The sequence below is a fragment of the Magallana gigas genome, chromosome 4 (genome assembly GCF_963853765.1).
Source record: "Magallana gigas chromosome 4, xbMagGiga1.1, whole genome shotgun sequence".
Lineage (NCBI taxonomy): Eukaryota > Metazoa > Mollusca > Bivalvia > Ostreida > Ostreidae > Magallana > Magallana gigas.
The window spans coordinates 36,073,315-36,099,749 of record NC_088856.1 but is presented as its reverse complement, the minus strand read 5'-3'; the positions used below and the strand labels follow the sequence as shown (position 1 = coordinate 36,099,749).

Genomic DNA, 26,435 nt, shown 5'->3' with positions numbered 1-26,435 from the left:
CCGAGACGAAGTCAAGGGGAGCTATGCTATACCCCCGGCGTCGGCGTCCGGAGCCGGTCAAAGTTTTTGTTGCAGGTCCTGTATCTAAGCTATTACTTGTCCTATCTTCACCAAACTTGCTAACTTCATCTAACCTAAATCTTATGATACAGATGAACCTGACAGGCATGGATACTGAATCAGAGCCATAGGTTGGGGATGCTGGAGGAGGTAAAGGTTTTAATTGCTGGTGACCTCTGATGATGATGATATCTTAATTATTACTGGTCCTAACTTCACCAAACTTGCATGGATGGTGCGTCTTATGATACTGATGCACAGGCTTGAATGCTGAATCTGAGCCATAGGTCTAGACGCTTGATGAGGTTTAGTTTTTTGGAACAGGTCACATGTTGATTAGATGATAGCTTGCATATTTGATTTAACTTTATTATAAATGAAACGCAGAGGTTGCTTCAGATGCAAAGCCTGATCTCCATTATCAAAGATGCTAAAGAAATCTACCTCACTCAAACTTGCCTGATAGGTAGATGTGGTTGTTGTTAAATGATATAACATGATTCCTATGATATAGTATTGTATGATATGGAACACTATTGTTTAATAGGATACAATATAATACCATATGTTATATTGTAAAACGGTATATGATACGATATAATATTGTATCAATTTTTTTTATATTTTATTATATGATATTGTATCATGATATTGTTATGTATAGCTTTGTATATTTTGATACAATATTGTATAATATTATATTGTATTATTAATTAATTATTTAAAGATACTATTACATATGATATTGCAATATATAATCTCATGATATTGTATCATTTGATATGATACAATGTTGTATCAAATTATATTGTGTCATATAATACAATATCGTATTATGTATCAAATATGATACAGTATCATACAATATCATACTATATTATACAATATAATATCATATGTGCCAATGGTATGATGTATAATGTAATATGATATTGTTTCATATAATACTACATTGTATTATGTTTTATGATATTGTATTATTTGATCAAATACAATAATGTATAACACAATACAATGTATATCATACGTTACAATATCATATCTCACAATTTTTTTACGGTATTTTATGGTATTGTATGATATATATTGTAAATATAATAATGCAATTTTAATTTCATATAATTATATTGATTTACATATGAACATATGATTATCATACAATTTTTCAACGATGATATACGATATTGTTTCAAAACCGAGTCTATAAATATCCAGATCATAAAGGATGGTTTTCATATAATCTGTGATTACCTATGTTTTATTATTGTGGAGCTCTCTATCGTTTAAAGGGTTCGAGGCATATTTTGGAAAGTTATTTTTATAAAATTAATAAAATTAAATTATCCAGGGGGATAGGGTTCGGACCCCCTCCCCTTTTACTGCGTGAAATTATTAATATTGAATTTTCCGCGGGGGAGGGGGGCGGACCCCCTCTCCCCCTCTAGCAAGGAGGAAGGAGTGTCGCATAAGGAAATCAATGTTACTGTGTTTGATCCACGGTAAACAGACGGCTGCTAAGTGACAGGAGTCTGGAAGTGCATATGTACACATTATGGCGGACATTAAATTTTGTGTGGAGTAGATAATGATTAGGCATAGCCAGCACTGATAAACATATATGTCACATGTACACATTAAAATATCTTTTAACATTTAAAGTAAGCGCGATGGCCTAACGCATGCGTACGAAATAATAGCCTGGATTAATCGGAAAACCTTCGCGAGTACAGTGCCTGTATTAAATTCTATGTTACCGACCGAGACTTGCTGAATGCAATCAAAAAAGGCGAAAGTGCGAAGATGCGAAGGCCAGAGTGCGAAGTTGGGAAGGAGCGATAGTAGTATCGCTCCTTCGCCTTCGCACCTTCGCACTTTAGGCATCCCATCTTCGCGCTTCGCCGTCGTATCTTCGCACTTTTGCTCCTTCGCCCTCGCATTATCGCCTTTGCAACTTCGCATCTTCGCCCCAAAGTCACATAGATATATGTAAATGTAATTGTTGAAGGGGCATGGTTACGATTTTGGTCAAATTCTATTTTTCTGTTTTCATTATTTATAATGCTTTAGGAAAGCATTCCAACTGATCAAATGAAATTGATGGGTCAGTTGTAAAGTTATCAGCAAGATACAGGGCTCACAATTCTTTGTCGTGTAAACAAGGCTCGTGCCCTGTTGTTGTTTACATAGGTTCAATATACCAGTAAAACATCTTTTTCAAGCTGATTTGTCTATTCATTAGGTTTAAAATTAGAATTTTCACATCAACATTCAAAATGTAAACAAAAGCGTTGTTTACATAGCAAAGATTCCATATGCTTCCTTAACACCCCCGCGTTTCAGTTGTTTTACATCGGGATCGGAAAACGCTTGAAAATAGCCGATAATCTTTATGAAATTTTTGTTAGTGCGTTGGAGTTAGTGCTTGCTAGCTTGACTTTGGTAGAATTGCAAGCTCTGTAACTTGCTTATAACTCAACGAATGACACTCAAATTTTGGTTGCCTTTTAAAAAATGCTTTACTGAAGCATTGTGACAATTAAAATCGAAAAAATAATTTTTGACTAAAATCGTGACCATGCCCCTTTAAAATGACAAACATATCCCGATGCAATACATCAATATCTTGTTATAACGGAAGGATTTATATTTTCTAAGATGTAACCCTTCTTTCACTTTAAGTTTATTTGAATATGAATTATAATTTTTGTTACTTTCTGTAAACTGCAGCAGAAAAAATCAAAATAGTGTAAAGATTATTTCACAAATAATAAAAAAAAATATACTGAAAAACTTTAATCTACAAGTGGGTCATTATTCTACAGGGGTCACTTTTCGTCACGTGGAGTGTGCTCATTTTTATGACAATGACACTTATTCTTCAGGCAAAAGGGTCATTTTTCGACGTTGAATAATGACCGGGGGTAATTTTTCTGCGTAGAATAATGACCGGGGGTCATTATTCTACGTCGAAAAATGACCCCAGTCATTATTCTACGGAGGTCATTATTCTTCATTGGCTTCCTATACATTGTATGTTATCTGTCATTTGGTTCGTTTCACTTTTATCATTATCTTGCAGAAAATTATAACTAATTTAAAATTTCAAAGTTGTTCAAAATCCCTTCTTTGTACATTGAATACCTTAACAGTCTTTGTATGTTGAACCTGATTTATAAATATTATACTTTTTTTAAAAATCTTTATCTGGATGATGTTTTACTTTTTCCCATTTTTAACAAAAAAATAACAGAAGGTAAAACAGTAACCTGCTGAATATTTGGGTGAGTAAGCTGGGATGAAAAAATAAACTGAAAGAAAAAGTGCATTTAAGTTATATATAGAGAATAGGACCTTTTTCAGTGTCGTATTTAGCTCACCTGAGTTAAAAGCTCAAGTAAGCTTTTCTGATCACATTTTGTCTGTCGTCCGTCTGTCCGTCCGTCCGTCTGTCCATCCATAAACTTTCTCACATTTTCAACGTCTACTCAAGAACTACTATGCCAATTCCAACCAAACTTGACACAAATCATCCTTAGGCAAAGGAAATTCAAATTTGTGAAAATTGGGGGCCACGCCCTTTTTCAAGGAGAGGAAATTAAACATTAATGAAAAAAGTTTGAATTATTTAAAAAAAATTCTTCCCAAGAACCATTAAGCCAGGAACGCTGAAACTTGTGTGGAAGCATCCTCAGATAATGTAGATTCAAAGTTGTGAAATTCATGACCACTAAGGGTAGAGTAAGGCCACAATGGAGGATCGACGTTTTACATAGGAATATAGTGAGTAAATCTTTAAAAATCTTCTTCTCATAGACTCATGAGCCAGAAAAGCTGAAACATGTGTGGAAGCATCCTCAGATAATGTAGATTCAAAGTTGTGAAATCCATGATCCCCGGGAGTAGGGTAGGGCCACAACGGGGGGGGTGGTCGAATTTCAACATAGGTATATATAATGTAAATCTTTAAAAATCTTCTTCTCATAAACTCATGAGCCAGGAAAGCTGCAGCTTGTATGGAAGCATCCTCAGATAGTGTAGATTCAAAGTTGTGAAAATCATGACCCCCCCCCCCCCCCGGGGTAGGGTGGGGCCACAATGGAGGGTCGAAGTTTTACATAGACATATATAGAGAAAATCTTTGGAAACTTTCTTCTCGGAAACCAATCAGTCAGGAAAGCTGAAACTTGTGTTGGAAGCATCCTCAGGTGATGTAGATTCAAAGCTGTGAAAAGCATGATCCCCGGCAGTAGGTTGGGGCCACAATGTGGGTCAATGTTTAACATTGTAATATATAGGGTAAATCTTTAAAAAAATCTTCTTCTCAGAAACTAATAAATCAGGAAAGCTAAAACTTGTGTTGAAGCATCCTTAGGTAGCGTAGATTCAAAGTTGTGAAAATCATAACCCCTGGGAGAAGGGTGGGCCCGCAGTGGGGGGGGGGGGGGTAGAAGTTTTACAAGGAAATATACAGAGTAAATCTTTAAAATTCTCCTTCTTAGAAGCTCATCAGACTGGAGAGCTGAAACTTGTGTGGAAGCATTCTCAGATAACGTAAATTCAAAGTTGAGCAAATCGTGACTCCTTGGGGTAGGGTGGGGCCACACTGGGGATCAATATTTAACAAAAGAATATATTGAGTAAATCTTTTAAATCCCCTTCTCATAAACTCATTAGCCAGTAAAACTAAATCTTGTGTGGAAGCATCATTAGGTAGTGTAGATTTAAAGTTGTGAAAATTATGACACCTGGGGTTCGGGTACGGCCACAAACGAGGGCCGAAGTTTTACATAGGAATATATAAAGTAAATCTTTAAAAATCTTCTCCTCAGATACTTATCAGTCAGGAAAGCTGAAACTTGTATGGAAGCATCCTGAGGTAATGTAGATTTAAAGTTGTGAAAATCATGACCCCCAGGTGGAGGGTTGGCCACAATTGGGAGGGGTCAAAGTTTTACATATGAATATATAGAGTAAATATTTAAAAGTCTTTTTCTCAGAAACTAATCAGACCGGAAAGCTGAAATTTGTGTGGTAGCATCCTCAGGTAGTGTAGATTCAAAGTTGTGAAAATAATGACACCCCCTGGGAGTAGGGTTGGGCCACAATGGGGGGGGGGTGTCAAAGTTTTACATAGGAATATGTAAATCTTTAAAAATGTTCTTCTCAGAAACTAATCAAGTAGATGATTCTTTATAATTGTTAAGACTTTGGCCCCACAACAATTATTCGGCCTCACAAGAAGTTTCAGAGTTTGATGTAGGTGTATATCCCATATATAAACAATTGTTTAGGATCTTTTTGAGAATGCAATACTCAACATGTGCTATGACTATAAAATCATCCTGTTAGAAAAGGGACTAATGACTGTAGACATTAGAATATCCAGAGGGAAAAGGAATTTTTTTTTATCAGGATCTACGTGCATTATATTATACTTTGTGCAGATAGTTTGTATAATAAATCTATTAAGCTGAATTTATCATACCTATTGTTCCTCAGATGAGCGATGTGGCCCATGGTCCTCTTGTTATGGAGAAAATATTTACAATTTGCTTTTTTCTATTAATATTTAAGCACTGATTGATACTTTTGATTTATATGCACACTTAAATTAATGAAAAATAGCATGCAGTTAAAACGATTGAGGGTATTTAAATGTCTATAGATAATCTAAATCCGGAAAAATTGTACCGAACCTACTTGAATTGTGTTTATTTAAACCAGAGGGAGGAGACGTTTAAATCAACATTGTTCTGTTGGTGGATCGATTGGCGCGTTTGTTGAATTATACTTTATGCATTATTATACGTCTGAAAAAATATCGTATAAAGCTTCGAAGTTGCATATGATCCTAGTGATCAAGCAAACACTTCTGACCATACAAAGTTAATGTAAAACTATTTAAAACGTACCAGTGGTTTACAGTGAGCATATTTGTGAAGACTACCTGGATAGAACCCATGTGACTGGTTGAAATAATTTATACCATACTTGGGTCACACAAGTAATAGCTGTCACTTGCTATAGGAAAAACCTTGAATTTTGTACACGTTCTTCATTTTTTAGGTAACACCCTAATGTTGTACAAACTTCTTATTTCCACAGGAGTTTTTTTTTAAATGTATATTACGTCTCTTATCTTTTCCACACGTTTCTCCTCGCTTAGGCTGACAGTTAACGAAGGCTTTGAATTAAATGCCAGTCCTCGATTTACTATATAAAATCATGAATGTCAGCTGGCCCCTACTATGTTTAAAAGCTTCGTGCTATTTATAGTATTACACTAAATGCAGCGCTAAATCTTGTTGATTCTTATGGTTTAAATATAAATAGTTGATTTGAGATAAAAAAAAAAGAAAAAAAGAAAAAAAAAGAAAAGAAATTATGCTTAATTTGGATCTTCATTTTTCACTTTTTACCGGGGCCCATAAGTGCACGTGTCCTCTAGAATTTGTGGCCTATATTCTTTTTGTTTCAGCTGACGTAAGAATTACAAACTTTTTCTCAGCTTTACACAATTTGTCGTACATATCTGCAGTTTATTACTGCATGTACAACTTGAAATATTTTCATATATTTTTATTTTCTATTGTATGAATTTTAATCCTCAATTGCATATACAACAGTCAATACATAAGGATCCTTTTTCTTTTTTTTTTTACATTTTACATCTAATCTCAAATTTTAACTATTATTTTTAACACTGTACAGAATAAATTAGGGCCATTTTATTCAAAACTCATACTTCTGTATTTGAATAGCAGATAAATGCTTATTTTGAACCCTTCTCTGGGTGCAACTGAATTTTTCTAATACCGTGGATTTTTCAACAGAATCTGTTTATGGTAAAATTATTGACAAATATGTATAGTATATTTATTAACATTCGGTCTGTCAGTGGTGTTAAATAGAACATGTATGTAATCTAAGCACGCGAGCACATGTACATGCAGATTTGTTTGTTTATTTTAAAACAGAGTTGTCCAAATTAAGGTATCTGTGCTGTAATTTTTTTCAAAATTGCAAAAATTTATGTTATTTTTTTTCCCATAAGTCTATTTTTGATAGAGCCTAATTTCTTTAGATCAAGTCAATGTTATTTAATTCATAAAATATAAAGTGTATTTGGAACAGATTTTTATGCACCTCGAATCCTGAATTAACACCTTAAACGTCGTTGGATAGAACATGAAGAAATTATATAATGACCTTTCATTTAAAATAAACACCACGTAGGGCAAATAGTTTATAAACATCTATGTTTGTTTTCATTAGATTCTGACGAATTCTCAACCAGTGGACAAGGAAACGTTATTCGTTTTTACGCAATTCAAGCTGTCAGTGCTAAAGCCATGAGAAAAGCAATAAACAACTTGCCAAATACATTCGGAGAAAACATAAAAAAAGTAAAGAAGCACTGTACAATGCTCACAAATGCTAGCAAAACCTGGGCGAGCGAATTTCTTTCAAGTAACTACTTATTTTTGTTTTGAATAAAATGTATTTGGCTCACTCATTTAAATGCACCATGTTCATATGTTTAAACATCATTTAAAAAGTAATTTATACTTGACAAAGTAACATTAAATCATGAAGTTTGATGGGTTTTTTTTTTCAGTCAACCCGATTAACTCACCAGAAGACCTGGACATTTCAAAGATGTACACAATGTATAGAAATCTCTATCCGAATTGTCGAAAATGGGGAAAAACTCTAGAAAAGAACGAGATCAATGAAGCTGATGACATTGAAAGAATTCGTTATTACAGAAATTATGTTTGTCATTCTGATGCTTCTGAAATAAAAACGGCTGAATTCAACCCGCGGATGTTGGACCTTTTAGGGGTAATATATTTATTGCACGAACATTTACAACTTAATTTTCTTAAGACAATTGCATAAGTTTATATATTGTCCAATGTCATTTTACATTTGTGGTGATAATTTTTTTCTTCTCCCTCATTCTCTCTCTCTCTCTCTCTCTCTCTCTCTCTCTCTCTCTCTCTCTCTCTCTCTCTCTCTCTGTACTTGTGTGTGTATTCAAGAAAGAAACTGCACAGTTCCAAAGTTTCTATTTCAGAGCACTTTGCTAAGTGTGGAAATTGTCCGTACTACCAAAGAGTTGATAAGACTCACCCCACTGCTACCTTTATGTATTTTGTGACATCATAATGTATTTAAATAGCACAACATCATTGACAACGCTTTTTAATTTCGTATAACTGACTGAAGAGCCGACATGGCTGAAAGCGCTTACAGTAATAAAATAATTTAATTTGGACTGTTGCATTCTGTTACATATAAAGTCAAAAAGAGTGAAATATGATATCACAAAGTGTGCCTAAATATAGGAGTCTTTTCTTGTTTTCGACTTGTCAAACGTACATTTGATTAATTGTTCATTAAATCAAGATGAAAGGAAATTAAAATAGTATATTTTTCTTTCTTTTTTACTATCATACAACTCTCTACTATCATACAACTTTTATTGGAAGCATAAAAAAAATAATCAAAATGTCTTTAAAATTTAGGAAAATTTAGGAAAATAGCGGGCGGGCGGCTGCCAAAAGGGTACCCTTCTTGTACTCTTCTTGTACAGATAACTCCTCCTACAGTTTTCAAGATATGAAGTTGCTCTTTTGCAGATTAATTGTAATAATATATCTGAGGTGTGCATATTGCTAGCATTTTAATTTCTGATAATTTCTGAAAAAAATATCAGCTTTTGAACTTAGTCATATTTTGCCAAAATATTGCATATAGGGTACCCATATTGTACGGATAACTCTTCCTACAGTTTTCAAGATAGGAAGTTGCTCTTTTGCAGATCAATTGTACATACGTCAGAGGAGGTGTACATATTGCTAGGATTTCGATTTCTGATAATTTGAAGAAAAAAAAAAACACCAGCTTTTGAACTTAGTCATTTTTTGGCAAAATATTGCAAACATTTTCTTCGAGCATGTTCAAGCATGCTCTCTATATTTTCCATTCGTAAAAAGATAAGAAAAATGCCAGTTTTTGACTGATTTTGATTGAATTATAGAAATAGCGTCACTTCTGACGTCACATACTGCAAATAAATTAAATGAATAGGTGAAAAATATATTTTATACCAACTTTTAAAAAAAATAACATAACATTTTATTGTACCCGAAACACTTTGAAAAATAGCGAATTATGGGGCCCAAATTTAATTCATATCATATATAGTTCTTTACATACCATACGATGTTACGGATATTGGCTGGATACTATATTCTGGAAACGATATGCTGCTCTTACATGTAATTAGAATTATAGGTAACGTATTTTTACATATTGCTTCAATATAGTTGGTTAATACTCTCGCTATCACTAACTCACCATCGCCGAAGTAAGTACACATTTATTTACCTGCCCTTATATGCTAATTGTTATGTAATTGCAATAACTCTATTAGTGTCAAAAACACATTTACGTGAACACCAATGTCCTTCAATTCTCTCTTTCTAATAAGTTTATTTTCCTTAAGCTACAATCTTATAACAAAAAGATGTTAGATCCGCTTGCTTACTAGTTAGTAAGCCAGCGGATCTAACATCTAATTTTAATTAGATTGCTTAAGCTACATTTGATTACTTTAATTTGATGTTCTCTTTCTTTGTTTCAGTAAAGATGTATGATAAACATTAATTTACTTTCTTTTACATCACAGTCAGGAGAAAGTTCATTGGAAATTAGAATAGTCAATTTACCAACAAGTAAAAACTACAGAAATTATTCGCAACATGTAAAATATACTTTTTACAGGGTGATAAATTCGTAAAAATATTATCTAATTGAATTAAAGACGTTTACAGTCATTGATTGAATGCTTTGAATACTCGATAACCTGCATAAAACTGTATTGCAGCACTGAGCCTGTATCTGATTTGCTAAAAAAAAAAATAATAACCCCCCCCCCCCCCCCGATGAGATTTTTTCGCGGATACATACTGCACAATGTCGTTTCTATCCTTTATGAATTTAAAAACATTTCATGTGTATATTACTGAATCTTAAAACGTTTATCTATGTGTTACTGAAGTGTTTCATTATATTACTGATATACATTTACAGCATGTAGATTAAATATCTAATTTAAATCGTTTATTTTGTAGATCTTCCATGAATATTATGCCATTAATTTATATGCTCTTGATGCATGTGTTTATTAAATCCCGAAATAGGTCATATGCCTTTGGAGAGGTTTTATTCTAAAGATCAATATGGTCGAAACTAGTGCGATGGGTCATAATTCTCATCTCTACATGGCATTTGTGTTGAATTATCATGGCATTAATGATATTTTGATAGAAATAGAGAGAAAGAAGAAATCTTAGCTCCGGCGAGGCCTTTGCAGGTGTCATAACAGTATTTCAGCAAAGGTTCACGTCAAAACATGGCATGATTTCTGCTAATCCATTTTAGATATCTTGAAAATGGCTGTACTGAGGATTTTACAAAAACTGATTAGTATACATTTTTGTTTCCTCAAAAGAATTTCAAATAGACTCCTCCCTTCGTCTGGAATTTTAAGTATGTGGAAATAATCCACGGGGGGAGCATCAGCCACCACTGGGGGGTTCAAAGGAACCATATGGGGATAGAAGGGATTAAGAGGCTGTCCAGGGAAAAATCAGACAGAGCTTTGCACATGCAATGTTTTAGATTTCAATAAATTTAAGTGAATTGCTTCAATCTAACACGAATGTTACATTCACACAATAAAATGCTCATAGTATGTCTGAGTAGGCAGAAAATTGCTTTGATATAAATTTGGAGTATGCTTAGTGCAAAAAGCCCACTGATTGTGCACAAAATGAGGTTTAATAAGCTGTAAAACCACTAAATTTATAAAATCTGATTGAATAAATATTTTGTGTGTCTTAAACACATTTTAACTCTTGCTGTAAAACTGCTGTTAAATATGAATATTTTTAAACAAAAATATATGCCTCATAAAAGTTGGCATATATATTTTATAAAAAATTAATTCTGGTATGTTAATGTTAATTTCAAATTTAAAAAAACAATCTAATACATTTTCACCAGAAGAAAAAATGCGGTACATGTATTAGAAATAGCAGAGTACTGAAATTTTGAGAAAAAAGTGGGGACTTTATATTCATATTTTCCAAGCAGTTGTACTGAAAACCTATTTTTGAACATTAAAAATGCAAGTTTTTTAATACAAAACACAGAATTCTAACAGTAGGAAACAAATACATTGTCATATATATTCATCAAATTAATAAATTCATGTTTGTTTATCACAAATATACGTAAATGTTAAATGGGGAAATGAAAATTCATCAATAGCCATGGTGTTAACTAATATTTTAAGTGCAGAAATGTCATTGAAAAATGAAACAATTAAGTTTATTATACCTCAATATGAGTATTCTATATAACGCGATATCTGATTAGTTCTAGACAATTATCTGCCAGGGCAATAAACTTCATATTTATCGTCATATTTTCATCCCATACAACCCCTTTGAATTTTCATTCCATGCTTTTGAAAAAATCCGAGGAAGAGCAAACGATGTATTTTAAAAAATAATTATTAAAAAATCGTTGTAAATCCTTTTTATATCAGATAAATGACATTAACAAGAAACCGATAAACATAAACTACGCTCCCCCCCCCCCACTTTATAAAGCGATCAAAATATATGAGAGCATATAGGTACATTTTCTTCCTCAACTACTTACTAGTTATTGAATTTTTTTAAAAATATAATAAAAAGTAAAGTATTTTATTAACAAAATCCTATAGGTGTGAAGAAGAAAATTGTACCTCAATGCACTTATTTCCTCAAATTATAACATTCAAAAATTTGATTTGTCTTCCCCATTATAATTAAATGACTGTTGTTTACCTCGCGTTAATTCGTGTGACTTTTATAACTTTACTCACACTTGATTGATGAATACACTGCATGGAATGAAAAATGTTGTCACATGACATGTTAAAGAGCTATAAAAATCAATGTTACAGTATTAACAGGCACATCACTCTGTTTTACTAAGGCCCGCCCATTAATCTTTATTAAAAATAACAAATGGCTACATGTATAAACCAGGATAATTTTCCGTTGTAATATTATCTTAAAAATAGCGATAATTCCTTAATCCCCGCAACAGACATGTGTCAGAACTATGCGAACTGTTTTAAGGGTGTCATTTCTATTTACTCGTGTCTGAAAAACTATCAAAATTGATGTAGATTTCACATTATTCATTGTATAAAGAGGGGGCCCCAGAGAGTAGTTATCTACAGCATATCACCCTTTAATTTTTTTGTACAAGTATTTAACATTCAGCAAGACATTTCTAATGATCAACCAAAATTTCAGCGTCAATCGTAGAATTATCAGCAAGATATAGAGTTCACCATTCTGCTAGGTTTGAGTCATATTTTGTTCACATGGGTTTATTATATTCAGCTTAAGATTTTTAAATTGGTATTTTCTATTCAGCATTTAAAATGGAAAAACAAATGGCCTCAGATCTGTGTACAAACATAGAATTGTGAGCAAATCTCTGTATCGTGCTTATAATTCGAAGCTTAACACTCTAATATGGTTAGTAAATAGAAATTGTATACAATCAAACATAAGAAACATGCACTATAACAAATAAAGAAAACAATTTATTTTTCAAAATGAATCATATACATGTACATGTTTATATCTATATATTTTCATCAGCGAAATTAAACTCTATCTAAACTGAATAAACTCGAGAAAATGCTAAGCATCTCAACAAAACACATTGCTTATTCTACCATTACGCAAAAGATCATACCGAATTACCGATAGAATGAATGGTATTTAAATAGTACTTTGTAACATCAGATTTTGCTTAATTTGCGCAGGTTAACAGTAAACTGTTTGATTTACCGAAGTCTCTGTTTGATTTGATACGTTAAAATTACAAAATACAGGCGATAGTTCCCAGGTTAAAAAGCATAAACAGTGAAAACGAAACGAAAATCAAAACAAGCTAACACCATCGTCATATGTGAAAACTGTCAGCGCATTGAAATATTTAACCTCAATTTACTTCACAAAATCGGCACGAATGTTATTTGCATGTTTTAAAAATTCCCTTCGTACGTAAACTGTTGCACAACAAACAAATTCATCATTGTCAGATCGACCCGTTCATCATATGTCATGGCTGCTTCATACAAAGAACCTCGTTTTAGAAGTATGGAATAAGAGTCTTGGTAAAATGGGTAGGCAAACCCGGGCCAGGGCAAAATAAAAGGCGGGGCAGATCGGCAATCGTCAATTCTAAAATACGCATTGTTTTGCAGCAATATTTACAGCGAATACAAATATACTGGTCCATCAAATATCCTAAAAATTTTAATGAGATTGGCAGATTAATAACTGACTGTCTTTTGTTTTGCCCCGGCCCGGTTTTGACTACACATTTTACCAAGACTCATGGATTACCGAACCCGAAGCTATTAACTGATTGAAACACACCTTTCCTTTAATATAATTTTCGTAATAACTGAGATTTGAAACACAATTAGCCCATAATTTTTGCAATTTGTATTTTCCTTTCCATAAGGATTATTTATGCTTAATTACATTGAATTTAACTCAGTAGTTCTCGAGAAGAAGTTTTTTAAAAATGCAACACCCCCCCCCCCCATTTTCTACAGTTATGTTGTTTTCTCCGCTTTGAATAAAGTTCGGTCTTTCCATTTTGCAATTTATATATGCCTTTCCATAGGAATGTTTTGTGCCAAATTTGGTTGAAATTGGCCAAGCGGTTTTAGAGAAGAAGTTCAAAATGTAAAAAGTTTACAGACAGACAGACGGACAGACGAACGACGGACAAAATGTGATCGGAATAGCTCACTTAAGCTTTCAGCTCAGGTGAGCTAATAACATTTTAAAAGCTACTCAAAGCAAATTTATGAGACAAATTATATAAGGGACTTGGAATTGTTCATTTGTATAATATAACGATTTAAAAAGGAAATGATTTGAAACCAAAAAAGCTTGCAATCATCAAAATAAATTTAAAAAAAAATTACGCAGCAACATAAGAATGTTCTCATTACAGCGAGATTCCTTTTTGTGCAGACTCAAATATATGTATATGGTTGGACTGCAATTTTGAAGATAAATCGGTGTATATGTTATAGTTTTTGTCAATGATTTTTTTTCAGGCTATTCGACGAATAAGTAAAGATGATCATAAAATGATAAAAGAATGCTGTGTCATTTTGAACAGAGTTTTCACCACTGTAGAATTCATAAATACTATGGAGACTTTTGAGAAAGAACCTGAAAAATTAGGTCAACATATCCTTAATAAAGAGGAAGAGGAAATGAAAACCCTAGAGAAAGAACCTGAAAAAATGGGTCAACGTATTCTTAATAAAGAGGAAGAGGAAATGAAAATCCTAGAGAAAGAACCTGAAAAAATGGGTCAACATATCCTTAATAAAGAGGAAGAGGAAATGAAAACCCTAGAGAAAGAACCTGAAAAATTAGGTCAACATATCCTTAATAAAGAGGAAGAGGAAATGAAAACCCTAGAGAAAGAACCTGAAAAAATGGGTCAACGTATTCTTAATAAAGAGGAAGAGGAAATGAAAATCCTAGAGAGAGAACCTGAAAAATTAGGTCAACATATCCTTGATAAAGAGGAAGAGGAAATGAAAACCCTAGAGAAAGAACCTGAAAAAATGGGTCAACGTATTCTTAATAAAGAGGAAGAGGAAATGAAAACCACAGAGAAAGAACCTGAACAAATGGGTCAACGTATTCTTAATACAGAAGAAGAGGAAATGAAAACCTTGGAAAAAGAACCTGAAAATTTAGGTCAACATCTTCTAAGCGAATATGTTATGCATTTTATTAAGTTTATGTTAGTCATAATCTGCAGTCTAATATTTCCAGTGGCATCGGTGTATGTATTTAATTTGAACAATTGAGCAATTAAGTATTTCTGTTGTTTTTATGACAAGTGTGTTTACATATTTTACAAATTTTATATACATTAGTTTTGACTTCTGTTAATGTTAAAGTGGATTTTGCTTCGGTTCTCTTATTTATATTTAATTTGGGCATAACCTGTATATTGCGATATTGACATGTATTACATGTATAATTTCTTTTCTTGTGTGAATTTTGACTGTTTTGTCAGAAATCCATTCCTGTAAAAGTGCCCGACATAAAACTTTCAAGACATTATGATACACAGAGACTATGGCCGTTCAAGATTTACAAGTTTTAATAGTATTGTTTTAGAGCTGTTAATATAACGTACACAAATTAAAACAACCCTGATGTCCTATTAATAAATACCAATATGAAAGGTTAATGAGAAGTTTAGTGAAGAGATAATTGTAAATTGAACAATAGATCTAGAGTCCCAAAATAGTGCAATATATTCATAAACAATACAAATACCTTATTAAATATTTGGTAAAAACAATGCACCTGTTTTTACATTGAACTGAAACAACGCCGAGATGCACGCGAATTTAATCCGATCAGCCGTTTCCTGTTGAAACTTTAAAAAACAGTGATTAAACAAAAGACTTAATGAGATTTCCGATGACTTCCTGTTGCTTTTCGATAAATTACATGTAACACCAGCGGTAAGTTCTAATATATCAGCTTGTTTCCGTAGAATAAAAGGTAGATAGATTTAATGCCGTGAACATTGTTATCTTGAATAAGCTGCAAGAATAGATAATTATTTTACAATTGTTGCTTTGATTAGGATTAATATATACGACACACATGAACTTACTAAGCGTTGTGATTAATCTGAGATGTAATAGTTATAGGTATTGAATGACGCATTACCTCGTACTCCAACTATTAATATTATCTTGTGTATTTTAAATCCCAGATCACTAATATCAGTTTTTGTTGTTGTGCGCAGGCATTGGAGGTTTGTTTTAGACAATTAGATGACTTGCACATGTCAGGCAAAAAGCCATTGAATGATCTTAATAACAAAGGTTTTGATGTGGACCAAAAATTGGATCCAGAGTTTAGCAAGGCTTTTTTTAGTATGCATTTTGATTTTGCACTCGTCCTACTGTGTCTTGTTAATTAAGAAACAATCAGTAGTGTGATCTATTTAAGATTCTTTACATCGTTATGGGATCGTCACGAACACTATTTGCAGTGGTGTAACTTTGAACCACGAGTAACTTCATAAAACAACACGTTGTGTCATACACATTACCGAAAAAACAATTGAAGATTGAGGACCAGGAGGAAAGTAATGCATGGAAATTCTATCAAAGCCTTTAAACAATGTGTATTGTGTGTCTCTTGATGCACAGTGTTTGTTTTGAGAATATCGTCCTACCGGTATGCCAATTTAAATTCCTTTAATAAAATATACCTGCACATTCATAAATCCCGAAAGAACCGATTAACCGCAGAATGCATGGATTAAAAAATGATTTTTTACTCACATATTTTGTAAAACCAAAATTGAATGGCTTTGTTTTGGTGAATATTGTGTTATAAGGAAATACATGAGACCATACGCACAATTACTATTTTCCATGTTATATCCATGTCAATGCTGTTGTATTCTATTTTTTGTTATATTTCAATATTCTGCAGTAAATGTGTTTTTTACAGTAATTATTAAACATGTTTAAAATTCTAATTGGCTAAATATATACCATGAAATAGTTTTTACCATCCACTTTCTTCTGTAACCAGATATCTATGTCAAGCTTTTTATTCATGTATGTACATGTACTACTTTTATTTGAAGGTATAATAAGTCAGTCATGGCTTACCTTGATATATAATATGCACATTACACAACTATTTTTTATTGCAAAACGATAAAACAAACTTTGTAACCGCTCAATGACTTTTTTTCAGCACATACAGAATTCATTGCATAATGAATGATTGTTGTAATGCATTGAGGTGCAGGGATGCGGGCTCGAAAAGGTTTCGACATATCCGTTACTGTTTTTAGAAAAAAAAATGGTCAGTATGGTCAGTACAGGTGGCAGGACCAATCAGAATTAAGCGTCATAAGACACCTATTTATAAACCAATGTAAAACAATGTTTTGGCGGGTGACTTTTGATTTTGATATTAAATTGTTTATGCAGATTAACAGACCTACGTCATGCTGCTGTGGAATAAGTACAAAAAGTCCAAGCTCTTGCTAAAATATTGTATACTATGGTTTGAGACTCAAGTGCAAGGTATGGGATTCCAATGCTATGGTTTGTTATGATATGAGAATTGTACGGTATGGTAAATGTTGTAAAAGATATACTTGAAATGACTGTCGATGTGGTTAGAGCAACTTCCCATTGCTTGTTGTATAGATCATGGTTTTTTTGCATACAAGCAACAGTAACCCTGAAGTGAAAATAGGGTACATGTATATGTAATAATATAGTAAGATGAGTTTAATTTTTTTATATTTTCCTTGTCGACGGAAAGTATAACAATTGGACAATGAAATATTATGCAAAAGAGAAGAACAGTGATCTTTTTTTTCTTTTCAATGAAAAATGTTTACGCTTCTATTTTGTATGTGTCTATATAATGATGATAGCCAATCTTTTTAGCTCACCTTAGCTGAAAGCTCAAGTGAGCTTTTCTGATGACATTTGGTCTGTCGTCCGTCTGTCTGTCCGTCTGTAAACTTTTCACATTTTCAACATATTCTCAAGAATTGAACTACTGAACCTATTTCAACCAAACTTTGCACAAATCATTTTTAGGCAAAGGGAATTCAAAGTTGTGAAAATTAAGGGCTACACCCTTTTTCAAGGGGAGATAATTAGAAATTAATGAAAAAAATTGAGAAAATTTCAAAAATCTTCCTCTCAAGAACCATTGAGCCAGGAAAGCTGACAGGTGTGTGGTTGCATCTTCAGGTAGTGTAGATTCAAAGTTGTGAAAATCATGATCCCCGGGGGTAGGGTGGGGCCACAAGGAGGGTCGAAGTTTTACATAGGAATACATAGGGTGAATTTTTAAAAATCTTTTTCTAAGACACTGATCAGCCTGGAAAGCTGAAACTTGTGTGGAAGCATTCTCAGGTAGTGTAGATTTAAAGTTGTGAAAATCAAGATCCCCAGGGGTAGGGTGGGGCCACAATGGGGGATTGAAATTTTACAGAGGAATATATAGAGTAAATATTTAAAAATCTTCTTCTCAAAAACCAATCAGCCAGGAAAGCTGAAACTTGTTTGGAAGCATTCTCAGGTAGTGTAAATTCAAAGTTGTGAAAATCAAGATCCCCAGGGGTAGGGTGGGGCCACAATGGGGGATTGAAATTTTACATAGGAATATATAGAGAAAATATTTAAAAATCTTTTTCTCAAAAACCGGGAAAGCTGTCACTTGTGTGGAAGCATTCTCAGGTAGTGTAGATTCATTCAAAGTAATAAAAATCACGACCCCCGGATGTAAGGTGAGGCCACAATGGGGGATCGAAGTTTAACATAGGAATATATTGAGTAAATTTTTAAAAATCTTTTTTCTCAGAAACTAATCAGCCAGGAAAGCTAAAACTTGTTTGGTAGCATCCTCATGTAGTGTAGATTCAAAGTTATGAAAATTATGACCCCGGGGGGTAGGGTTGGGCCACAATTGGGGGTCGAAGTTTTACATAGGAATATATAGAAAAAATCTTAAGAAATCTTCTTCTCAGAAACTAATCAGCCAGGAAAGCTGAAATTTGTGTGGAAGCATCTTTAGGTAGTGTAGATTCAAAGTTATGAAAATTATGATCCCTGAGAGTAGGGTGGGGCCACATTGGGGAGGGGGGGGGGTGTTAAAGTTTTACATAGGAATATATAGAGTAAATCTTTAAAATCTTCTTCTCAGAAAATTAATCAGCCTGATGATTCTTTATGAGACTTATGCCCAAGACAATTCTTTGGCCTCACAAGAAGGTTCAGAGTTTGATGTAGCTTTATATCCCATATACATGTATAAACAATTGTAAATGACCTTTTTTAGAACTGCAATATTCAACATGTGATATGACCATAAAATTATCCTGTTAGAAAAGGGACTTATGATTATAAACATAAGAATATCCAGGGAGAAAAATGGATTTTATTTATACAGGATCTACATGTATTATTGTACATTGTCCAGATAGTTTGTATTATGACTCCATTAAGCTGTTCTATCATACATATTTTTCCTCAGGTGAGCGATGTGGCCCATGGGCCTCTTGTTTTTATATATTCATCGAGATGTTTGAATGTAGAGTGGAAAAATCAATAAACTACAATTAATATCTTAAGTGTGAATTGTTGTACAGAAGACTAACTCTGTGGTTTTATTATCAGTGACTAGCTTGTGGTCAATAATAATCGGCATTGAACACGCGACTTTCGTTTTCTTATATATATACATGTAATTATATCTCCATTTAACACTTGCTGCTGTTATGTGTAAACATGTTCATCATCTGATTGTCATCGCTCAACTGTTCCGTTTTTCCTCAGAAATATGCCTCGGAATTCAGTCTACTGTTTCTCATCATATCGCTATATCATCGCTAGATCTTGATTAGGGAGGCTGCACGGTGTTGCATAATTTTTGGGTTCGGTTTCATTTTATGATTCCGCCTGGAACTTTATGTACATGTATATAAACCTGTAATTGTTTTTTCATTCCCCTATGCAAGCCCCTCCCCTTTATATGTAAACATAAATTGTTCCGACAGAGTTTGAGGTAGCATAGACTCATATCAGTGTGTAACTTGATTAATACACAGTTTTTTATAGTTTGTAACCATCTGGACGGAAGAGAGGGTCTACATAATTTAAAAAAAAAATCAAACATCCATCCACGATTCATTCACGATTGCACCTGTCAGAATTTTTATTCCCAATATTTTGCACATTTTTTGAGCCGATAAAGGTCTAGAGCATTTTGTGAATAAAAATATATTTACAAAACACAACTTTACAAGAGGGTCAGATTCAGAATCATTAGTATGGTATTTTAACGTATATGAAATACCAGAAAGCAAAAAGATCAGGTTTAATCTTACAGCCATCATCCTTTTCATAATGGATCAACCATTCCAGCACGATATCCTAGCCTAAGACAAAACTAAACGATTTCGAATCAAATTGGATGTTTGCTTTCTGGTACTCAGTGCAAAAGGTTAACCCATGTGCTGTATATCTTTTTAATAAGCACAACGTACTTTAATTTATTATAAGTTATCTCTAATTTAAATAATATTGTACATTCCTTATTTACTGAATTTTTAATTTTTTTAATAATTAAAAAAAATGTTGATATATTTTGAAAACATCGTTCCTCTGTATATGCATTCCTGGCCGATATGTACATTTTCTATATAACATTTAAACTATCTTTTATCTAAAATATCGACATGTATACACTTGGTAAAAGTTTTAATATAATAAGACATATATACGCAAACAGTGGTGGGGTTCGCTCGCGTCTACATTTTATTAGTTTGTTGTCTTAGAACAACTTCAGACCTCCCTCCCTATGTGAATGAAAATTAAGACAAAAATCTCCTAATTTTTCTATTTAAAACAGAGATTTACAAATATCTAGTAACTAGTATGTCTCAACTTCCACGGAGATAGTTAAACATATATAGAACGACATCAATCAAATAAGTCATGGGTTGCCGGTAGGGAATTCGAACAAACATTGCCTATACTGTACACTACTCTCAAAATGCTTGCTCTGTGTCTGGTTCATATCTGTGAGCCTGCCAATAAACATGTGTTATTTGTTATAGTGTTACTATGGATATCGCATCGTAACTCGACACAAATGTTAAGATTAGCTAGCAATGTGAACTACACTGACAAATTTATGAGGTGGTTGGGGGGGGGGGGGGGGGTTCTGTGTGGGTCGCGTCTACTTTATTTCTAAAATTCAGTAACGTTATGGGAAAATGTCGTGTCATTCCAATTAGTATGTGAGAAAAAATAATAAGCGTTAAAGCAGAGATTTTATCAGGGTTTTTTTTTTGGTTGGTAATGGTGCATGTATAAGCATGCATGGCGATGTTGTTTTTCAGATGCTTTAGAGGCAAAATTATACACGTGTCCAAAATTAATTTTCAAAGCATTGAATAGGTGAAGAACCCCTACTATGTTCATTCGTCATAGTGTTTGATTTTTTCGCCCATCATTACTGTTTTGACGCCTTCTGAATCGTACAAAAAACGGGAAAACAAATTTTGAGATTATTAGTTAGATGATAATTTTTACGTTTTACGTACGTATCGTATGCAAGACACTAGTTTTACTCATGAAAGTAAGTGTCTTTAACGTGCTTTACTCCCTTTAACCTTTAAGGTGGTATGGGACACTTCCGATCGAAATAATTAAACAATAAAATCAAGCATACTTTTACAAACTTTTTCTTACAGTGTAGTTAGCGCTCAATGGGTGAGAGCGTTAACTACACATCGGCAAGACATGAGTTCGATAAAGCTTTTTTACCTTTCCCAAAAAATTTAAAGCATATATTTTGGTCAAAATATTGTCAACTTTAAAAGTTTTAAAACGGTGAAAGCATTTTGATTACAATGTTCTTTTATCCACATAAATACCGACAGGTGTCCCATACCACCTTAAGTGCGTTCAAAACATTCACTGCTTTAATTTGAGATTTTAGTCTACGTGCATTAACTATTGAAAATCTCTATGTAATCTTTGAAGAACATTTTTATAACAGATTGATCCATGCAAGCATTTTGCGTTATATCGCAAAGTTGTTGTCGTGCCAAAGTGAAGAAACTAGGGGCGAAAAACAGTTGTCGACATTCAAGCAAGAAACTCATCGAAGCAAACTCACAAACAGAACGCAATCTAATTTCTGCGAGGCCATCTTATATGTTACTATTTAAGATATATTACTAAATAAATTAAGTATTTTGGAACACTTAAAATTATTTTCCCTAATCCCACTACAAAAAAAAAAAACCAACACTCGACCTTTTATGTGATCTAGGTCACCCATTCCTATACATTGTCGTCAATATTCACCGGACACGACATTTAATACTTACTTTTCTGAAATTACTGAACCAATATTTACTAAATTTGGTATAACGTTTAGATGGTGGTAAAATAGGCATTATTCTGAATCCCTGAATCCTTATTTACCATTCCCGGTCTTTTATAATTTTCTCTACACCTGGTCATACACAACACAATTTAGGTACAAACATATGTATGGTGAGCAATTGCATGTAGTTAGCCTCTGCTGCAACAGTTGTGTTTTTTTTGTACCCCAAGGTCAGGTTTTTGTTGCAAGCGATAGGCTCTAATAGTCATATTCAAAATCTCTCTCTATATTCAAAATTATTCATAAGATTTGTAATTGACTGTTAATAGAAATATGCTCGGTTGTTAGAATCCATAGAAGTCGGGACGCAACCGCGCCGTCTATGTTCTTTAGCGATCAAACATATCTCCGTAAAAATTCAGGAACAGACTCGGTGTTTTGTTTTGTTGAGGACCCAAACCTTTCTTATATCAATAGATTAAAAAATCCATGTGTGATGAACAGGCACGGTAGCATCGGGGGGGGGGGGGTGTTGTCTACTTTTTCTCACAGCAAATAATTTACATAGTAAAAATTGAATTACTATGGAGTTGCCCCCCCCCCCCCCCCCTTTTTTTTGGTCAGTATGTAAAAAAAATGGAAATGAGAGAAATCGAAGTTATAGATATACCCCTTCCCCCCTCCCCCACAGATTAGGAAGATTTTTGGAAATTGCTTTGTTTTGCTTGTCAAGATATTTTGATGAGCCTGCCCCCCCCCCCCCCCCCACACACACACACTGCTACGTGCCTCATGAAAAAAGATGTATAACAGTCGCCATGTTACCGTATATTGTAAACTTATATATTTTATTGTACTGACTCGTATACTGTATATTTTGTTTTGCCACTTGCTGACTTTAGAAATATAGACGGCAATCACTCGACGGGTTTTATCCAATGACGTTGCGCCACTTTAGTTCGAGACAAAACAAAAACTACTTGTGAGCAACGACATGTAACAAACACACTGAATCATAATAACTTGAACTCCTCTACAAAAAATTGTGAAATTCATGACATCTGAGTCAGGTGAATTGGGCGTAGCTCTATTTGTCATATTGTGAACACGTATTCGTTAGATATTCCCATGTGCTTTTAGGCGACAGTTTCTAAACTTTAAGTTAAGAAGTACATGTGACCATGGCATAGTTTGCGAATTAAAGAGAAGAGTGAGTCAGAGAGAGAGAGAGAGAGAGAGAGAGAGAGAGAGAGAGAGAGAGAGAGAGAGAGAGAGAGAGAGAATAGTGATCTCTATATTTTTTTTCAGTACTGTGTCGACTGTCATTGGAGCTTTACTATTCACCCTTTGTCTGCTTCTGGTTTTGTCCTGTTTTCTGTTATGCTTACACGCCTGTTTTGTGATGTACGTCAAAGACCAATCAACGCAAACCCAAGATGTAAGTTACTGTTCGTAGGATCTAAGGGCCTTTTTTTTTTATTTTTATTGGAATCTACATTAATCTCAGTATGAATTAATAGGACTGAGATATAGGAATCTCAAGGATCTGAATTTAAACAGATTGCACTTTGTAAAACAAAGTGGCACCGATATATGGTTCCAGTGTTAAATTCTATTAATAACTGCTGATGGCCAAGATTTAGACTATTATGTTTACATAATTATATTTAGTTTGACAACGTTTTTTCGACTCAAAAATATCATATTCATTGTCGAATCACTTGGATGGAAAAAAAAGGACCGATTATATTTCCTCTTTAATTTTACACATGCAAGTATCATCTTTAAATAAGGAATAAGGAATCATTCTTTGAATATTATGAGGTGATAATTTTGGTCGGGGCGTGATCAAATCCAATAAAGCCGGAAGGGCTTTATGATAGATTTGATCACGCCCCGACCGAAATTATCACCTCATAATATTCAAAGAATGATTCCTAATTACTTATGTTTATATAATTTTAAACCATCGTACGACTAAATATTTAAATATAAATAAGCCAACCCCGCTGGCGCCTCAATTTGGCGTCATTTGTATTATGGGTTATATAGTACAAAATGTAAATATATTTCAATCATATACAAATACATCAGCATTGACAAGCGTGATGGAGATGCACACTTACCATAGCGATTATATGTTGTTGTTTTCTGTAACTAAATTTCTTGCCTATGTCCTAATGTCTTCTGTATTTTTAGAGCGATATCAACACATCTTCAAACAGCAAAAGAGATTCTGATCAAATTCCGACATACGCTTTTATTGACAAGAAACCGCCACCTTCACCTTCTAGCATCCATAACGGTCGAGTTGCACCAAAGAAATTCGTGACCATTGGTGGTTATGCATCCCAAAACAACGCAGCAGATTTGGGTTCTCATAATAGGACAACTCCAGAGTATGGAACTGCGGCTCATGAAAATAACAGATTCAATTCTAAATATCCAACATCTAATGCGAGACAGCAACAGCAACAGTTTCAACAAGGGCCTCAGCGAGTTGCGCAGCAATCGTATGCTTTTCCAATGAACTCATCGCATCCAACACCATATAGCACTCTGAAGCAACAAAATCAGAGACAGCAACCTCAGCAGCAGCAGCAACATAATGATATCCAGCAAAGCAACTTTAGATTTAATCCGTACGCTGAAGACATGGATTACGATAATCCCGTGGAAACTATGCCATTGATGGCAGAAAAACAGCAGTCTGTTCATTTCAAAACTTCAAACGACGACACGTTTGAACCAAAGCCTCTTGTTTATCCGTCTGCCAGACGACCTATAACCTTTGATCAAATGTCGTCTTCAAAGATGAGCATTTATGACAATGTGCAGTTCGGTTTAGATTCTTTTAAACAGGACAGAGAAATTGATTGACTTGTCCACAGTTGCTTTGTTGAAGCACTTCAGTGACTATATGCATTGAACAGTTTAATTATTACCAAATACCCTACTGTTAATTTGTATCTTTTTGGCTAGTTATGTAACAAAGCATAAGTTTAGCCCGGTCATAGGAAAATTCAATGGTATAAATTGATTTTAAAATAAATTAAATGAAAGTAAAGATAAAAAAAATAGAGATTTTATATATTTTGAAAATTTGAATAACTCACAATTTTTTTTAAATTTTATACATTTATTATTTTTGAAATATAATTTTATTCTGATTTTTGTATATCAATATATTATTGCATTTTGTAAATATAATCATTGCATGAACGGAAACAGGAATTGAACGAGAATATCCGTCTGAATGTGAATGATAAAGCGTTTTTATGAATATAACTTTAATTATAAATGTTATAAAATATTATTTTTTGTATGTTCTTTACATTACGCATGCAATTACATAACATTTAGTGAATAATTCAGAGAGATATTAAATAAGAAATTTAAAAAAAAAATCTATTACAGAAACCAAAATAAAATAAAATAAAAATTTGCAAAATTACGCATTAAGATATTTTACATTGGTCCTCTTAAAGCTCAATTTTAAAAGATGGAGTGTTCGACTTTGTTTAATTGTTATTTAAAGAAGATATGATACATGCATATAATATATACACATATTTCATTTAAATGAATATATATAAACTCTTCATGTACCAAATGTTAAAGATTTGGTATTTAATATACTTTCTGTTAGCAATATGCTTAAAAGAATATAATGAAGTAATTATAAGTTAAGAAGATCCAAATGAAGTAAACCTATATGGAAATGGAAATACGAAGTAAACCTATATATGTTCATTCTAGTGGGACATTTAATACTAAAAAGATACACTGTCCCTTCGTACAAGTAATTATATTCTCAAGCTGAATGTCCATACATAATAGTAAGCCTTCGCCAAGACAATATCTTGTACAATCTAAGTTTGCCTGATACATACACAGTTTCTCTAATAGTAATTTGCATAATTATACAATATCAAGCAAGATTTTGCTCAAAATATGGAAGCGAATGTTACAGGTTTGTCCGGTGTCGTCAGCATAGTTACTTTCACATGTGTATGAAGCATTAAACGAATTATATGATTGTATATACTGTTCACGTGGGTAAATAATGCCTCAGGAAGTTAAAATCGGACATCATACTTTTCTTTTGACATTAGTTTTTCTTGCTTTGGTATAGGTAAACCTTTTTGTGGGATAAAGACACAAAATCATTTTCTTCGAAAAACATTTTCTTTGATACAAATAAATCATTTTACTACAATTTACCCGTTTGACTAGCTTCAGATAAGAACACACAGAGCAATACTTAAAGCAACTAGATAGAGCTAACAG

The 26,435-nt window shown here is 33.3% G+C and overlaps 1 protein-coding gene across 1 annotated transcript in view; it reads left to right on the top strand.

Annotated features, from left to right (window-relative positions):
• LOC105332968 (uncharacterized) overlaps nucleotides 1-25,461 on the top strand; it is a 172,347-nt gene extending 146,886 nt beyond the window's left edge. The window contains exons 2-3 of the mRNA XM_066082284.1: nucleotides 23,454-23,583; nucleotides 24,345-25,461. Coding sequence (XP_065938356.1) covers nucleotides 23,454-23,583; nucleotides 24,345-25,025 — 811 coding nt within the window. The 3' untranslated portion in view covers nucleotides 25,026-25,461. The remainder of the gene's footprint in view (nucleotides 1-23,453; nucleotides 23,584-24,344) is intronic.
• The last annotated feature ends 974 nt before the right edge of the window (nucleotides 25,462-26,435 follow it).